At 46.2% G+C, this 16554-nt stretch overlaps 1 protein-coding gene across 12 annotated transcripts in view; it reads left to right on the top strand.

Moving 5' to 3' along the window:
* Window positions 1–16554, top strand: part of AUH (AU RNA binding methylglutaconyl-CoA hydratase) — a 454909-nt gene that overhangs the window by 54103 nt on the left and 384252 nt on the right. For all 12 annotated transcript variants that reach the window (XR_007458347.1, XR_007458348.1, XM_049632780.1 and 9 more), the window contains 2 exons: window positions 12460–12552; window positions 14125–14181. Coding sequence is in view for 10 of the 12 variants with exons in the window: in XM_049632780.1 (XP_049488737.1) it covers window positions 12460–12552; window positions 14125–14181 (150 nt within the window). In the remaining 2 variants the exon portion in view is untranslated. The remainder of the gene's footprint in view (window positions 1–12459; window positions 12553–14124; window positions 14182–16554) is intronic.

Here is a 16554-nt window from a genome sequence, read left to right as displayed (position 1 = left end):
CCCTTCCCCTTCCCCTTCCCCTTCCCCTTCCCCTTCCCCTTCCCCTTCCCCTTCCCCTTTTGTTTCTTTCCTTTCTTTGATGTTTGTTTTGAGAGAGAGTGTGAGCTGGGGGAGGGGCAGAGAGGGAGAGAGAATCCCAAGCAGGCCCTGCACTATCAGCACAGAGCCTGATAGGAGATCGTGACCTGAGCCAAAACCAAGAGACGGAAGCTCACCCCACTGAGCCACCCAGGTGTCCCCTGTCTTGTTTCCTTGGTTATCCGTTGGCTGAGTGGTAGAGATTGTATTTGAAAAATTCTGGGAATATTTGGAGTCTAGTTTTCTCCAATGTGGAATTTTTTATCACTGCACTTTAAAAAATTGTTTTCTTATATTATTCGCTAGAGACATGCCATAATGCATATAATTATTTTTTTCTGATGGGCATTTAGGTAGTTTTTCGTTTTTTACTATGACAAACAGCAGTGCAGAAAGTATACGTATCATTATGGGATCTGAGGGAGCTTTAATAAATAGAAATCCTCCTTCTCTCTAAGGTTTGAAATAAATTGAAAAATAAAATGTAGAAAAAGGGGCAAACTATTCCCTTAATTACTGATGTGAGCTCAGTTGAAGTTTGTGGCCTTAGATCTGTTGATGAGGGGATTGGCCTGTTTGGATCTGCCACGTTGGGTGGGCGTCGCCGTCACAGCTAGGCTGGGTGGGCGCCGGCTGCCTCCTGCACCAGTTGGCCCAGCACCCACATTGCACAACACTGCAAAGCAGGGTGCTTTGCACGTAGGCATATGGAGGAGAACCCGTGTTCTGGGAAAGAAGAAGGAGCTGAGCTAAGGATAAGCCCATTTCGTATTTTTAACATTCATCCACTTGAATAAATAAAAAATTTGTTGGGGTAGAAGGAATTGGGGGCCAGAGTTACAGGGGCATGGGACCCGCTTCTGCCATGCTGTACATAGGTAGCACCTGGGGGAGGAGGAGAACGTCTGTACCGCCCTCTGCACTGGACACGCTCCGTCGGGAAAGTGGCCTTGTCGGAGGGTTGCCTGTACAGGTGGGTGGCGGGAGCCTGTGCTTCTGCTGGGTAGATTCTCACTGGGGCCCCACTCTCTGCTGAGCTCCTAAGTGGGAAAGAGAGTGTGCCTTCGGGCCATCTTTATTTTCTATCCCCTGCTAGCTAGTATTTTTGTTGTAATTTTCTAGTTCAATTACTACATAATGGTCGGAGAATGGCTGTAATATTTGTGCTGTTTTGAATTTGTCTATTGCGTTTGTGCTTCGCAGACGCTGCCCTGTTGGTACGTAGATACTTTATTGCTCCTAGATCTTTGTTGTGGCCTCCTCCTTCATCAAGTTTACACAGTGCTGCTTCTTTGCCCATTTAAAATGCTGCCTTTGCTTAGTAAGATTATGAGATGTTTTCTTTGTACTTGACTCGGAGATTTACCATACGTGTCCTTCAAATTAAAAATAAATTCTTTTTTCTCTTTTGCTTTAGATGTTTCTCTAGTGTTCTGCTTATAATTGGGTTTTGCTCTGTGATCCGTTTGGAGTCTTTTCCTTACTAGTTGATCACATCTTCTTTAAATGTATTGATATGTTTGGTGTTTATGTCTGTCATGATTTTTTATGCCTTCTGATTTTGGTGGCTTTACGTTTAAAAATCATACTAAATATGCTATGTAGTTTTTGTTTGTTTTTTGTTCTATTTGTGGGTTTATTCTAATAATGGGAAAGGGTTGTTTTTTGGACCACCTGGTTATTTTTATTATAACTTTACATAGTGTACTTGATCCTTTCCTTTGGAAAGTTCTGTTGACGTCTTGCTATGAGCAGTTCCAGAACTGGTATATTTCCAGTTTAAATTCCTCCCTCCCCATTGCCCTGAACAACATATTCATGGGTGTGTCTCCTCAGGCAAGGGAAAGGAGGAAAAGCAAACTGTTGGGATTATATCAAAACAAAAAGCTTTTGCACAGCAAAGGAAATCATTGACAAAACAAAAAGGCAACCTAGTGAATGGGTGGACATATTTGCAATTGATATGTCTGATATGGAGTTAATATCCAAAATATATGAATAACTTCTGTGACCCAACACCAGAAAAGCAATCTGATTAGAAAATGGGCAGAAGATCTGAATAGACAGTGTTCCGAAGAAGACACCCAGATGGTCAACAGACGCCCAAAAGATGCTCCGCACCGCTCAGCATCAGGGAAATGCCGATCAAAGCACCATGAGATGTCACTGCACACGTGTCAGAACGGCTGGTATGAAAGAGGCAAGAAGTAATGGGTTTTGGTCAGGATGTGGTGAAAAATCCTTGTGCACTGTTGGCGGGATTATAAATTAGTGCAGCCAGTATGGAAAACAGCGTGGAGTTTCCTCAAAAAGTTGAAAACAGAACTACCGTATGATCCAGCAGTCCCCCTACTGGGTATTTACCCAGAGAAAACAGAAACATGAATATATCTGCCGCCCTGTTTGTTGCAACATTATTCACACCAGCCAGGACGTGGAAACAACCCAATTGTCCATCAGTAGATGGATGGATAAAGAAGATGTGGTGTGTATATGCCATGTGCCCCCCCCGCCGCCCCGCACACAGACACACACGAATATTACTCAGCCATAGAAAAGAAGGAGGTCTTGGCGTTTGCAACAACATGAATAGACATGCAGGCTGTGATGCTAAGTGAGATAAGTCAGACAGAGAAAGATAAATGCCGTACGATTTCACTTATATGTGGAATCTAAAAAATCAAATGAACAAACAAAAAACTGGATGCTTAAATACAGATATTTAAATATTTAAATATTAAATACGAGAATAAACTGAGGTTGTTGGAGGGTGGGAGTGGGTAAAATAGATGAAGGGATCAAGAGGTACAAGCTTTGGGTTGTGAGTGAGTCGTGGATTTGAAGCGTACAGCATAGGGAATGGTAATATTGCGATAACATCGTGTGGTGACAGATGGTGAGAGCACTTAGCGGGTGAGCACTGAGTGACGGACAGGGTCGTCGAAGTGCTGTGTTGTATACCTGAAGCTAATATAACATGGCGTGTCAGTTGTATTTCGATTAAAACAAAATTCTTCCCTTTTACTTTTCTCATCATGTTTCTTAGTGTTTTCTTTATAATTTTAAATTGACTCGTATCCATGTTACCTGATTTGTCAAATTTGAATTATCTCCATATAAATATAAATACGAATAATTGACCCCTGTTTATAAAAGATCAGGAAACTAGTATACTTTCTTGCATTGGATTTATCATTTTCCTATTGTTCACGTCCTAGATTTTTAACAAAGAGGTCTGTTGAGGAATACCTAACGTATAGTAAGTTGCACGTGTTAACACGTACAGTGTGTTGACTCTGACCTGTGGAAACATCACCACAAATCAAGATGGTGAACAGGCCATCACCCCCAGAAGTTTCTTCATGGCCTCCAGTGATCCCTTTCTTCTGCCCCTGCCCCTTCCCTGCCTGTCCCCACATAACTACTGAGCTGTTTTCCATCACTAGAGACTAGTTTCCATTTGCAGACGTTTTCATAAATGGAGCACAGGATGTATTAATTTGCCAGTTGTCTTTCAGCGTATTTTTGGAGTCATCGATGTTTCGCACGGGTCAGTCAGTAGTTGGTTCCTTTTTATTGCCTCGCCGGTGGATGTACCACATACAGCTGCTAGACGTCTGTGTGTAAGCCTTTACCGCCTTTACTGTTACGAGTCTTACCCAAAGAGTTTGGTTGTCAGTGCTTCCTCCGTCCACGTAGGGGTCGGCGGGCCATCCTGCGGGATGGTGAGCTGGTGAGGCTCCCTGTGGGTTAGCTGGGCATGCAGAGCTCCGCTTGTGGCTCTCGTTAACGGCGCAACTGCTGGTCGGGTAGTTGTGGGCTGGGACCTGGGCTTCTCCATTTCCACAGGCTTCCAGGGGATGCTAATGCTGTTGGGCCACACTGCTTTGCAAAGCAAGGACACAGGGCCTGAGACTTTGCGAAGCAAGGCAGGGATGGCGTATTTTTTCCTACCAGGTGAACGTGGACTACTTCTAGAGAGGTTTTCATCAGAAACTGAAAAAACTACATTTGTTAGGCAACATTTCACGTGCCGAGAAGTCTTGCTTTTCTTTTCCATCGCAGTGAACACCCGGAGTAGCGGTGGACAGTGGAGGTTCCCGTCCGGTTATGTTGAGTACAATCTTCCAGACGGAGCTGGCGGGGAGTGTGGGGGCCTTGACCTTGCTGCTCTCTCTTCTCTGTGTTGCCCCGGGGCGGCTTTATTTGATTGGGAATTTGGGGAGGGACGGGTGATCTGGTGCTGGCCTTCTCTGATAACCTGCAGTCAGGCTCTCGGGACGGTCCGGGTCGGAGGTTTGCAGGGAAGTCTCAGGTCAGAGTCCTGCTCCAGCCAGCTGACCGTTGCCTTGCACCCGGTGCCCTTGGTTGCCTTGGTCGGGCTGCGTGGACTGCACGTTGCTCTAGGGCTCCCGGAGTTCACAGGGCTCCGAGCAGGTGTGCTGCTCAGACTTCGCCGGGGTGTCGGCATTTCCCTTCCTTCAGCTTCATGGTCCCCGGGTCCTTGAGGAAGGACGGAAGGTGGCCTCGCAGTGCAGAATCCTTCCCCACGGGCTCGGGGTGCAGGCCGTGAGAACTGGTGAAGGGCAAGTGCCTGGAGTCAGGCCATCTGTGCTCCAGCGGTGGCCGTTCCCCGCAAGTAACGGCAGTTCCTCTGCCCCATGTCCCCGTTGGTGGTGAGGGTCATAACGGTTCTGATGTCATGAGGCTGGCCGGAGGCTTCAGTAATATTTGTCGGGTGATTAAGACAGTGCCTGCATGGAGTAAGCACTTTCTCGCACCTGCTAGATCTGTAGGTAGCTAGATGGGAAATGACGAAGGCAGGTACATAAGAGGTTGGCCTAGAAGCATCCAGGATCTTCCCTTAGATTGTACAGCGAGCGCTCCCTGACGCCCGGGCACGGTGGCTCCCATGTACAGACCTCCCCCCCCCCCCCCCGCCCCCCTCCCACCGTGGGGCACACAGCCTCCTGACCCCTACCCCCCGCCGTGGGGCACACAGGCCCAGCACCTGCAGGCTTGGGCAGGAGCGGTTTTGTGTCTGTGGTTCCTTGGAAATGTGATGATGGGAATGGGGGAGGGCACTTTTGGCTGAAGGTGAAAGTTTTAGTTGGAGTTAGTGATAGTAGGAATTTATTATAATTTTCAGTTAACCTTGGCTTTATTTTTAATTTTTTTTGGGAATGATTTCAATGAAGTCAGATTTCATGTATATTATGTGGGCATTTCTTTTGAAATATTTGATGTCTCTGTTTTATATAAGAACCGTATTTAAAAATTGTGACTGACGCTAGCATTTTCCCTTGATAATCGGATTATTTTTTTCTGGAAACATCTGGAAATTTCCGTCACCTGTGCTATCTCTCTCAGAGCTGAAAGTAGACCTTCGCTGCTCCTTCCCCTCATTTGTGGTCTCCCGACTCTAGTGGCCCCCGTCATTGGGCGTCCTCCTGCGGGCCACTGAGGTAGGCCAGAGCCTTCCTGGGCACCTCCTTTATTTTTCTCTTAAAATAGCAGAGCTTTAATTGTTTGCTTTAATTACATTTTTAGGAGCATTTCAAAGGATTGCTATCTTCTTTGTCACACCTGGCCCGTTTCCTGTACTGAACTCAAAATAGTGTCTGAGCCTGTGGGTTGTGCCACGTCGGGTCACGGGGTCTCGCCTTTGCGGTTGGCCGGGGCCTCCGCTCCTGGCCGTCCGGCGTCGTCCAGACACACACTGCCGTCACACGCTGCCATTGCCGTACCGCTCAGTTCTGTGAGGTGGGGAGTTGGGCCTTCTGCAGTGTCTCGGCGAGTCCGCTGAGATCGTGAAGTGCTCCCAAGCAGAGAAAGTACTGGATGTAAAAACAAGCGTATGAGGTAACCGTGAAACTAGTGTGCGCTTGGGGATGACTCATCTTTTCCTGAAGAAAATTTGCTAAGAGAAACGTCTCTCAGGGAAAGATTAGGATTATGTAAAATTGAAGATTTTTTTTTTAATTTAATTAAAAAAAAGTTTTTTTAATTGAAGTGTAGTTGACACACTAGAACTTCAGAATTTATAATCTTGTCAAATGGTTGAAATTCAGTTACTCATCGAAAGCTAATTAAGCTGTTCTGCTTGAATAATTCTTTAGTGGGAAAGATTTTATAGACTGCTTTATATAATGCTAGTTTATGTTGATCAGCCTTTGAAAGTAGCAGGTAATTTACCTGTTTAATGATTTGAGTGTGCTAATACTCTATTTTCCTTGTTCTTGTTTTGCATAAGGACCTGACGTTTCCTGTCATTTTATCTTATATATTTCACATAAGATGTGATGTTCAAAACTTATAGCCCCTTGAGAAAATTTCTGAGGTTTTTAACTATCAAATTCGAAAATAATTTGCATTGCATCCAAAGAGTATAAGCATGTAGGGAAAGTGTTTATTCTCTACCTTCAGAATTAAGAATACATGCGCACGAGACTCATTTCAGCGCCCCCCCCCCCCCGCCCCCCCCCCCCCATCCACAATCAGCACATTTATTTATTCCTCCTTAGTTCTTACCTGTTACTCCAGGTCAGGAGGAACCAGAAACCTGCCTGTTGCTCCGCCCTCTCCCCCATCATTTTATTTTCTCAACATAATGTTTATGGCACCTCTTACAACGCGAGGGAGGGTATATTGACTAATCCGTTTCGTTTGTGTCTTTACCTGCATTACCTCTTTTTTTCTTCTTAATGACATTTTATCCTTCCAAAAAAACGATAGCTTTTTAACTTTCTTTGGCTACGTGTGGTTTTTAAGGATGATCTTTCTTTGAGAATATTCACTAATAAAAACGTAGAGCAAAGCCTTGCCAAGTCTTTCCGAGGCAGCCGTCCCTGATGCGGTGTGGAGGACGTTACAGATGGCCAGGAGTCATAATCTTGCTGTATGCTTCCTGTTGTGCTTCAGGGCCTGTGCAGTTGTGGAATATTACTTTTGGAATTTGTGGGCAATTTATTCCTTCGACCCCTCTACTCAGTCTACATTTTCAGCGCACGGTTTGATGAGCAGAAAAATTCCTCTTTGCATATGAATCTGTTCCTAATTTGGGAGGGTGTCTAAAGACTATGAGACAACCTCCGTTAGCTAAGAGTTGGAATTCTCAGGAACTGGAGCTCAGCAGTACGTATATTTCAGACCTGGGTTTGATTCCTTTCAACTCACCTTTGTGGTTTCTGTCTCTGACGAGTCGGCTTCCCGCAGGTGGCCGGCGAGTGCCTGTGGCATTTTCTTGTGGCCAGGAGGGGACGCGGCCACTTCTTCTCTCTCCTGGTCAGGAACCTTTGCAGCTTTTCTTTTCCGTGTAGCTCCCTCGGGCTACATGTCTTCATGTTATGTCTTTAAAGTACTAAGTGAAAGAAGGGGATGAAAAAAAGCCAAGTAGGGAGACTACGGGGCGGCATGCGCTAGAGACAGAAGAGGCGGTCCCAGAGTAGAAAGAAGAATGTCATCGACCGGCATCGGTGCGACGTGAACGTCCGTTCCAGAACGGGCGGTAGGGTGGTAAGTGCTCTGATGGACAAGCGGGTACCGAGCCCCCTGGAGTGCAAAGGAAGGGGCTGTGAGCAGTGCCTGGCACGGCCCGTCGTTGTGGGCTGGGCGTTCAGGGCACAGGCCAGCTTGTCCGCAGGTATGGCTGGGACAGCTTCTGCAGGTGCTGTAAGTAGGATGGGGCCAGAACGTGGACTATGTGCCTGAGGCTGGAGAAGAGGTCGGGCTGGTGGACAGAACCTCGTTTATCGGGTGTCTTCTGTACCATGCTAATTGTTTCCTCCGTTTTTATCCCGAGTGTAGAACAAATCATTGTACAGTTCTGAAGCGGGTAGCATGACGGCGTTTGCCGTTTAGAACGATTGTACTGCAAGAAATAGGGAAGATGCACAGGAAGGGGCCGGCCAGTCGCAGGCCCAGACGTACGCCGGTGAGAAATGAGGGGACCCAGAACTCCTGCTGCAGGAAAGGGGGGGACTTGCAGATTTGTGAGCTGTGGAGAGGAAGCCTTCCGTGACGACTTCTGGGTGTCTGTCTGGGGGAAGTTGGTGGATGGAAGTAGGGCCAGGTGTGGAAGAGAATCTGGAAGAAGGATTGACAAGCTGGCTTGAACATGATAAAGCATTCAAGTGGAGATGTCCCAACAGGCAGGTGCTTACAGAGATGCAGTTGAGGCTGAAGCTTGGGTTCGAGAGGGACATCTGGCCATCACTGGTATTGTAGGTGGTGAAGGTTACGGGTGGGAAGGAGACCTCCTGGGGAGCTTCTGTTGAGAGGGAAAGAAGGCTGAGGAATAACCAGAAGGTGAAGGAAAGACAGGAAAGTTGACAGGGACTCGCCAGGCAGTCGAAGAGAGGAACTCACGGAGGAGGGCCCGGCACGAATGCCTGATCATCGGAGGCAGCAGGTTTAATAGGGACCAGATAGCGCCCGCTGGTTGCAGGACAGCCACACAGTGTCACTGGCAGGCAAAGCAAGAGCGGGTTTGGAGAGACTGGCAGAGGGGACTGAGGCTCTGCGGTGGGGGCGAGGGACGGTGGGGGCATCATTTACTGTCCTTCCTCGGGAAGCTGGTCCTAGAAGGACGTGAGCCGAGGCCGGAAGGAGGCCCAGGGAAAGGTTCTGATGGCAGAGACAGGAGACTGGGGAGGTGGGAGACTAGAGGAATCTAGAAATACCCGAGGCCTGTAGGAAGAAAGGATTGAGGGCCGAGTAGCAAAAACTCCGTTTGGCTTGTCGTGACTTGAGGTGACCTTGGAGCCACTCAGATTAGCTTTCTGTTATATTCTTGATCGATGTTTATTTGTTCGTGGTTTTTTTTGTCAGATAAAATTAACTGGATCCTGGTCTTCCATTAATTTCATTTCCTGACTGTAGACCCTGACGTGGCTGTTTCTTTTGTCACCGAGTGTGCTGTGAAGTGCACTCTGGGGAGCACGTGTGAGTCTGGCCTGGCCTCTCACACCCTCGCTTCCCCCCCGAATGCGTAGACAGGTACAGACAGGTGGAGCGCACCTGTTCCACAGCCCCGTCCGTCCCTGCGCTCCCGGGAACACTCTGGCCTTCCGTGGCAGCCTGGGCACGGGCCCCGTCCCGGCCTGGTCACCCTTTGCTCTTAAAATAAAGCCGATAAATTCCTCCACGTGTGAATAACACTCCGTGGACTTCAACAAGTTTGTGTATTTTAAAAGGAGTCAAAGAATCAACCTCTCTGACTGGAATTTCCTATTTCAGAATACCTGCGGAAGAGAGATCTTGAGGGATGGTACTCTCTGTGTGTCTGTTTACTTCCTTGCTTCCTTCCTTACGTTTTATTTATTTTTAAAAACCGAGCTAGAATTGCTATATAATATCATGTAAGTTTAAGGTATGTACGTGTCGCTGTGTTTGCGTGTTACGGTATGACTGTCCCTGTAGCAGCAGCCGGGACACGTGATTATTATTTCTTATTCGTCGTCAGAGCAGTAAGAGACGCACCATGTTCTGTTTATACCATAAGAAGTTTGGCCGGCCCCGCTTCACATTCCCATCGTCAAAATTAATAAGGAGTCTGCTTCGCAGAATAATTAACCAGTCAGTTTTTGAACCAGTTATGAAAGAGTTCTGTACAGAAGCCTCCTGAAAGTAATACTCGGGGCCAGAGAGAGTCTAGTTTTGAGCTCTGTGGCTGGCTGACGGCTCCCCAGCCGTGCTTCTGGGCAGGGTCTCGGAACTGAGAGCCTCTTCGTGTGAGTGTGCCCGTTGGTGGAGCTGGTCCTTTCCTAGCTGCCCGGTTGTGCTCGCTCCTCGGCGGGAGAGGTGCCCGGTGCCCCGGCCGCACCCGCACAGCCGCTGCCTGCTGTGAAAGGCTTCTGAGTTTGGTTTTCTTTATGGTGTAATTATTTTTAACATTTTATTTAAATCCAAGCTAGTTGACATCTAGTGTAATAATGATTTCAGAAATATAGCTTAGTGATTCATCGCTTACGTACAAAACCCAGTGCTCGTCACAAGTGATGCCCATCCCCCCACCCTCCCTCCAGCAGCCCTCAGTTTGTTCTCTGTGTTTAAGAGTCTCTTATGGTTTGCCTCCTTCTTTCTTTTTATTTTTCCTTCCCTTTCCTTATGTTCAGCTGTTTTGTTTCTTAAATTCCACACATGAGTGAAATCATATATTTATCTTTCTCTGACTTCCTTCACTTGGCATAATACACTCTAGTTCCATCCACGTTATTGCAGATGGCGAGATTTCATTCTTTTTGATCGCCGAGTAATGTTCTGTTGTGTATGTATGTATGTGTGTGTAATATACATTGTGTATGTGTGTGTGTGTATGTATACATACATATACACACCACATCTTATTTAATATCCATTCATCAGTTGATGAACATTTGGGCTCTTTCCATGCTTTGGAAATAGTGCTGCTATGAACATTGGGGTGTATGTGCCCCTTGAATCAACATTTTTGTATCCTTTGGATAAATCCCTAGCAGTGCTATTGCTGGGTCATGGGGTAGTTCTATTTTTAATTTTTTGAGGAACCTCCACACTGTCTTCCAGAGCGGCTGCACCAGTTTGCATTCACATCAACAGTGCAAGAGGGTTCCCCTTTCTCCACATCCTCGCCAACATCTGTTGTTCCTGAGTTGTTAATTTTAGCCATTCTGACAGGTGTGAGGTGGTATCTCATGGTGGTTTTGATTTATATTTCCCTGATGATGAGTGAGTTGAGCATCTTTTCATGTGTCTGGATATCGTGTGTTAACCATCTGGATATCTTCTTTTAAAAAAGTGTCTATTTATGTCTTTTGTCCAGTTCTTCACTGAATTATTTCCTTTTGGGTGTGGAGTTTGATAAGTTCTTCATAGATTTTGGAAACTAACCCTTTATCTGATAATGTCATTTGCAGATATCTTTTCCCATTCGTCAGTTGCCTTTTAGTTTTGTTGATTGTTTCCTTCACCATGCAGAAGGTTTGTATCTTGATGAGGGCCCAATGATTCATTTTTGCTTTGGTTTCCCTTACCTCTGGAGACATGTCTAGCAAGAAGTTGCTGCGGCCAAGGGCAAAGAGGTTTTTGCCTGCTTTCTCCTTGAGGATTTTGATGGTTTCCTGTCTTACGTTTAGGTCTTCCATCCATTTTCAGTTTATTTTTGTGTATGGTATAAGACATTGGTCTAGGTTCATTCTTCTGCATGTTACTGTCCAGTTTCCCAACACCATTTGCTGAAGAGACCATCTTTTTTTCTATTGGACATTCTTTCCTGCTTTGTCAAAGATTAGTTGGCCATGCATTTGTGGGTCCATTTCTGGGTTCTCTATTTTGTTCCATTGATCTGAGTGTCTGTTTTTGTGCCAGTACCATGCTGTCTTGATGATTACAGCTTTGTAATACAGCTTGAAGTCTGGGATTGTGATGCCACTAGCTTTGGTTTTCTGTTTTAACATTACTTTGGCTATTCAGAGTCTTTTCTGGTTCCATACTAGTTTTAGAATTGTTTGTTCTAGCTCTCTGAAGACTGCTGGTGTCATTTTGATAGGGATTGCATTGAATATGTAGATTGCTTTGGGAAGTGTCGACATTTTAATGATATTTGTTCTTCCAGTCTGTGAGCATGGAATGTTTTTCCATTTCTTTGTGTCTTCTTCAGTTTCTTTCATAAGCTTTCTATAATTTTTAGAGTACAGATCTTTTACATCTTTGGTTAGGTTTATTCCTAGGTATTTTATGGTTTTCGGTGCAATTGTAAATTGGATCAATTCCTTGATTTCTCTTTTTTTGCTTCTTCATTATTGGTGTATAGAAATGCCACAGATTTATGTACTTCGATTTTATATCCTGCGACTTTATTGAATCCATCTATCAGTTCTGACAGTTTTTTGGTGGAGTCTTTTGGGTTTTCCACATAGAGTATCATGTTGTCTGTGAAGAGTGAGAGTTTGACTTCCTCCTGGCCGATTTGAATGGAGAGGCATGTTACCGCTGAATGAGACTGTCATTCTGAGTACCAGGGTAGTTCTTGAAGGATTAGAAATTTCGCAGTCACACCTAAGTCATTTCGAATAGGAGTGTGTATGAATCAAGCATCTCATAAAAGACTCCAGGCTCTAAGATTACAGCCAGAACTGTGAGTGTGTTAATTCGACAAGTATTTAGGAAAGAATTTCTGTAATATGGGAGGAGTTAAGATATTAGTGCATGTCTATATGGTGGAACTCTCTACAGTCAGTGCATGGTTTTGAAGAATCATGATGAAGGAAATGACTCTTTTGTTGAAGGCAAAAGGGATGCAAAGTTCTCTGGACAGTATCCCAGTTAAGAACAGGTAACATAGATTGCATCGTACGGTGACTGTCTTCCTGAAGAAACATAACCTCTTTCCTTCTGTTTCAGCTAATCTTCCAGTGCCGACGATTGCAGCGATAGATGGACTTGCTCTGGGGGGGGGCCTTGAGCTGGCCCTAGCATGTGACATACGTGTAGCAGGTGAGAATTAATCCTGGCGGTTATCTTCAGATAATTCCAAGTGATGTGTTCTGTTCTTTTCCTCTCGTTGAGTAGAGCATTTAGAAAAAGTCACCCATTGGGCTTAAGGGAGTGTTGAAGATCCCCACTTAAGGAGACAGTCTGGTCCAGTCTCTTGTTAGTCTCGGCCAGGGAGGGGACAGCCGGAATTGGGCAGGCAGACCTGAATTTGAACCGCAGGGCCTGCCCTGCTCAGAGCCGTCGGCTCCTCTACAGTGGGGGACCGGCAGGGGCCGTGGTGGAGATCGGGTGAGCTGACGTGTGGCACGTGCCCGGCCCCAGCACTTACCTCTGGTTCGCTGCGTCATGACAGCTTCACCGCCCTGAGGTCCACTTCTCGCTCGGTCTCCTGAAGGTTGGATGAGGTGATCATGAAAATGACAGGGAAAACAATTAATGCTGACCGTGTGCTGAATGTTGACCCTCATACTAGTCTCGGCACTTGACCTGCATTAAGTCGCTCAATCGGCCAAGTGGCGCTGTGCGAAGGGTGCTTCGGTCCCTGCGGAGGCTCGGGCCCAGAGAGGAGACGCAGCGCGCCCAGGGTCAGTGACTGAGCTGGGACGCCAACCCAGGCGCTCCCGTGCCGGGGCCGTCACGCCTGGTGTCCTGCCAGAGCCCTGGAGACTGCTGCCGCCAGACGGTCACTTCGGGGTGACGGACAGGGGCCCCAGGCCCAAGGACCGGGCGAAGCAGGCAGCAGATATATGTCACCGACCTCTCCTGGCTCCTGCTGTCACTTCTGAAGCAGCTGCCTGTTGAAAGTAGGGTCAATATGATGATGTTTTTAGTAAGTTTTGACTGTTCCTTGGGGTTGGTAGCTGCTGGTCCACGTGGACTTTCCCCTTCAGATCCCTAATTGTCTCAAATCCTGAGTTTTAAATGGAGAAGCTAAAGTCCGTGAAACCCTTTTCTGAAAGGGTGCAGATTCTGGGAATTAGGATAAGGGAAGTGGTCCAAGTATGTTTTGATATGCAAATAAATAATTAAGATGTGTTAAAGTAGTCGTTCAAGCAAAATGCGGAAAGAGGAACCCTGCCCGGCTGTCAGAACAGTAAAACCATTTGTCAGAAGTGACTGGAGATTTGGTCCTGAAAAGGTGCCGTAGTATCTGGTGTGATGTATTAAGCTGTTTGGCTTCGAGGACTCTTCAGGCAGCCGAAGAATGTTCCTGCTTGTCAGAAGCCTCTCTCCTCGTCCTCAATCGTTAGCGGGGTCTGAGCCTTCAAACGTGACTTGGCAGCATCTGGTCAAATTATGTAGTCACAGCCCTGGCCTTTCTGCATCAAAAATTAATTCGCTGCCGAGCAATTTTTAACAGAAAAGGTTATGTGAACCTCTTAATATATTTATCATTTAGAGTGTTTACCTATTTCCGTAACCAAATGCCTTCTGAAGTGACTTTTTAAAAGATTTGTGACACGAGTTTAATTAGTAAACAGAGTATGTGTAGCTTATTTTACTAACTTCTTCAAGTCATAATGTTTGAATATATGATCCGGATGTTACTTAATTTTCTTCCTTCCTTTTCAGCTTCCTCTGCGAAAATGGGCTTGGTTGAAACAAAGTTGGCAATTATTCCCGGTGGAGGTATGAATTGTTCACACCCATCTTGATTTCTTCTCAACAACAGGGCATAAGGCAAAAATACGGCATAAGGCAAAAATACGTTAATTGAAGAGGCAGCATTTTGGATAAAGGGACTCATGCTGTACCGTTTGCTTTTGTAGCGAAGTCCCCGTTCACCACGTGCTCTTTTAGCTTAGGTAGGCAGGAAGATGGCGGGCGTGTTGGCCGTTGCTGTCTGCTTGCGGGGTCTCCTGTGCTTTTCTGTACAGTTTCTTAATTTTTCAATTATTGCATCAGTCACATTAGTCTTGGAGATTGCACTGATAATTTGAAACTTCGTGTGGGTGTATGAACGTACGTGCCCTCAGAGAGGTGCCCCCACAGACCCCATGGGAGGGGCGGCGGGGATACCCGGGCTTCGTGCCAGCTTTTCTGAGTTTCCCTGCAGCAGGGCAAAGGTTGGGGTGAGTGGATGGCCTGAATTTGGAGCTGAGGTGTTTCTTCTTTTTTTGTAAAGTTTATTTATTTTGAGAGGTAGAGAGTGAGTGAGTGGGGGAGAGAGAGGGAGAGAGAATCCCAAGCAGCCTCCATGCTTAGCACAGAGCCCGACGCGGGGCTGCATCTCACGAACCGTGAGATCGTGACCTGAGCCGAACGCTTAAGAGTCGGACGCTTAACTGCCTGAGCCACCCAGGCTCCCCAAGGTGTTTCTCCTGTCACTGCAGAAAAAGATAGGTGAACTGCTTCTTTCGGAAGACTCACTGAAGAAAGTAATTTTTCCGACAATGATAATGAAATCTCGCATCACCCGGTAAATCGGAAATTTTGGTTCTTTTGTCTGATGAGAGAACTTGGAGCTGTTCCTGTCTCGTGAAGTCGCTCTCCGAGAATGTAGACCTCATTTGAGATGTGCGTGTTGGTGATTTAGCAGTATGTGAATGAGATAACAGTAACGGTGTAAAAATTAAAAGCATCGTTTGAGTAGTCATGTTTGTACCTGAATAGATGAAAACTGTGTGTTTAACCTTATGCGTATAAGAGTATACTGATTAGGTGTATAAGTAGGAATTAAAACACAATTCAGTGAAAGTGGTGACCAGTAGGTCAATGTGTCAGACTCACTAGAAGGTTTCCACCTCGGTAACCCATGAAAATGCTATTCTTGTAGCATTTAAATACCTACCTGTACCACCAGGCCAGTCTTTTCCACAGTGACTAATGAAAACACTCACAAAAGGATTTATATGGAAATGGATCCAATTGAAAAGAATTATCAGATAACTAATACTGGAAAAAAATCTAAATCTAAAAAGATTTAGAGAAAGGATGATATGATATGTTTCTAAAGTTCTTTTAAGAAGCATGCATTTATTGCTAACTAGGCTGCAACCAGCCCTAGAAAGATAGTAACTATAGGGGAGTGGCGATCCCCCAGAGACAGGTCAGCGTGGGACCTGTGAATGTGACCTTATTTGGAAAGGGGGTCTTTGCAGACAGGGATCTTGAGATGACCTCGGTCTGGATTATCTGAATGAACCTAAAAACTACTAACAAGTGTCCTTACAAGAAGAGAAGAGAGAGGAGAAGCGGGAGGGCCGCCTGGAGACAGAGGTGGGAGGGAGGCGCCTGTGAGGGCAGAAAGCCCAGGGCCGCTGGCTGCCACAGGACGCCGGGATGTCCTTCCTCCAAGCCGTCTGGAGGAGGCCAGCGCCTGGATGTAGACTCCTGTCCCCTAGAGCTGTGAGGGAAGACCGTTTCTGTGGTTAGAAGCCAGCGAGTTTGTGATCATTTGTTACAGCAGCACCTATAGACCAACACGGTGGTGTCTGATGTTTCGGTTAGAGGGTGGGAGGAAGGTGAACTCGGTAACGTACTTTCTATCTGTCGTGTCTTGGAGAGGAAATATTTTGTGTTCGGACCCCAAGAAGGTCGAACGGTTGCACCAGAGCACCCTTGGGATGGGTTAGACCCAGGAAGCCTGATCACCGTGGCATTGGTGCCTTCCGTCGGCACTCACACACGTCTGTGTCTTTTGAGGGTTAGAAAGGAGCATTTTCTTCCCGGCACACTCAAGTTCCTTAGGGTCCTCCTCAGTTGGGGCCCGTGAATTAGGACCCACTTATTGCTAATTTGATTTGATTTGGACTGTGTATCCTCATGGTTACAAGTATTTCTAAAGTTTTTATTAAATGAATTTGTGTGGCATAAAAGTCAGAATGCTTGAAGACTTTCTTGTCTGTGTATAAAGGATAGCTTTCTGTCTCTTTCTTTTCTCCTGAGTCTGAGGGAATGTATTTCAGTTGCTTAATATAATGAAGCTTTCAGGTTGGTAGCTCGGCATGTAAGGCTGTGCAACGTCGCACGGCCCGTGTAGCATAGAACTCCACGGCGGCC

Source organism: Panthera uncia, chromosome D4, assembly GCF_023721935.1.
Source record: "Panthera uncia isolate 11264 chromosome D4, Puncia_PCG_1.0, whole genome shotgun sequence".
NCBI classification, from domain to species: domain Eukaryota; kingdom Metazoa; phylum Chordata; class Mammalia; order Carnivora; family Felidae; genus Panthera; species Panthera uncia.
The sequence above is the reverse complement of the archived record's forward strand: the minus strand, read 5'-3'. Positions and strand labels throughout refer to the sequence as shown.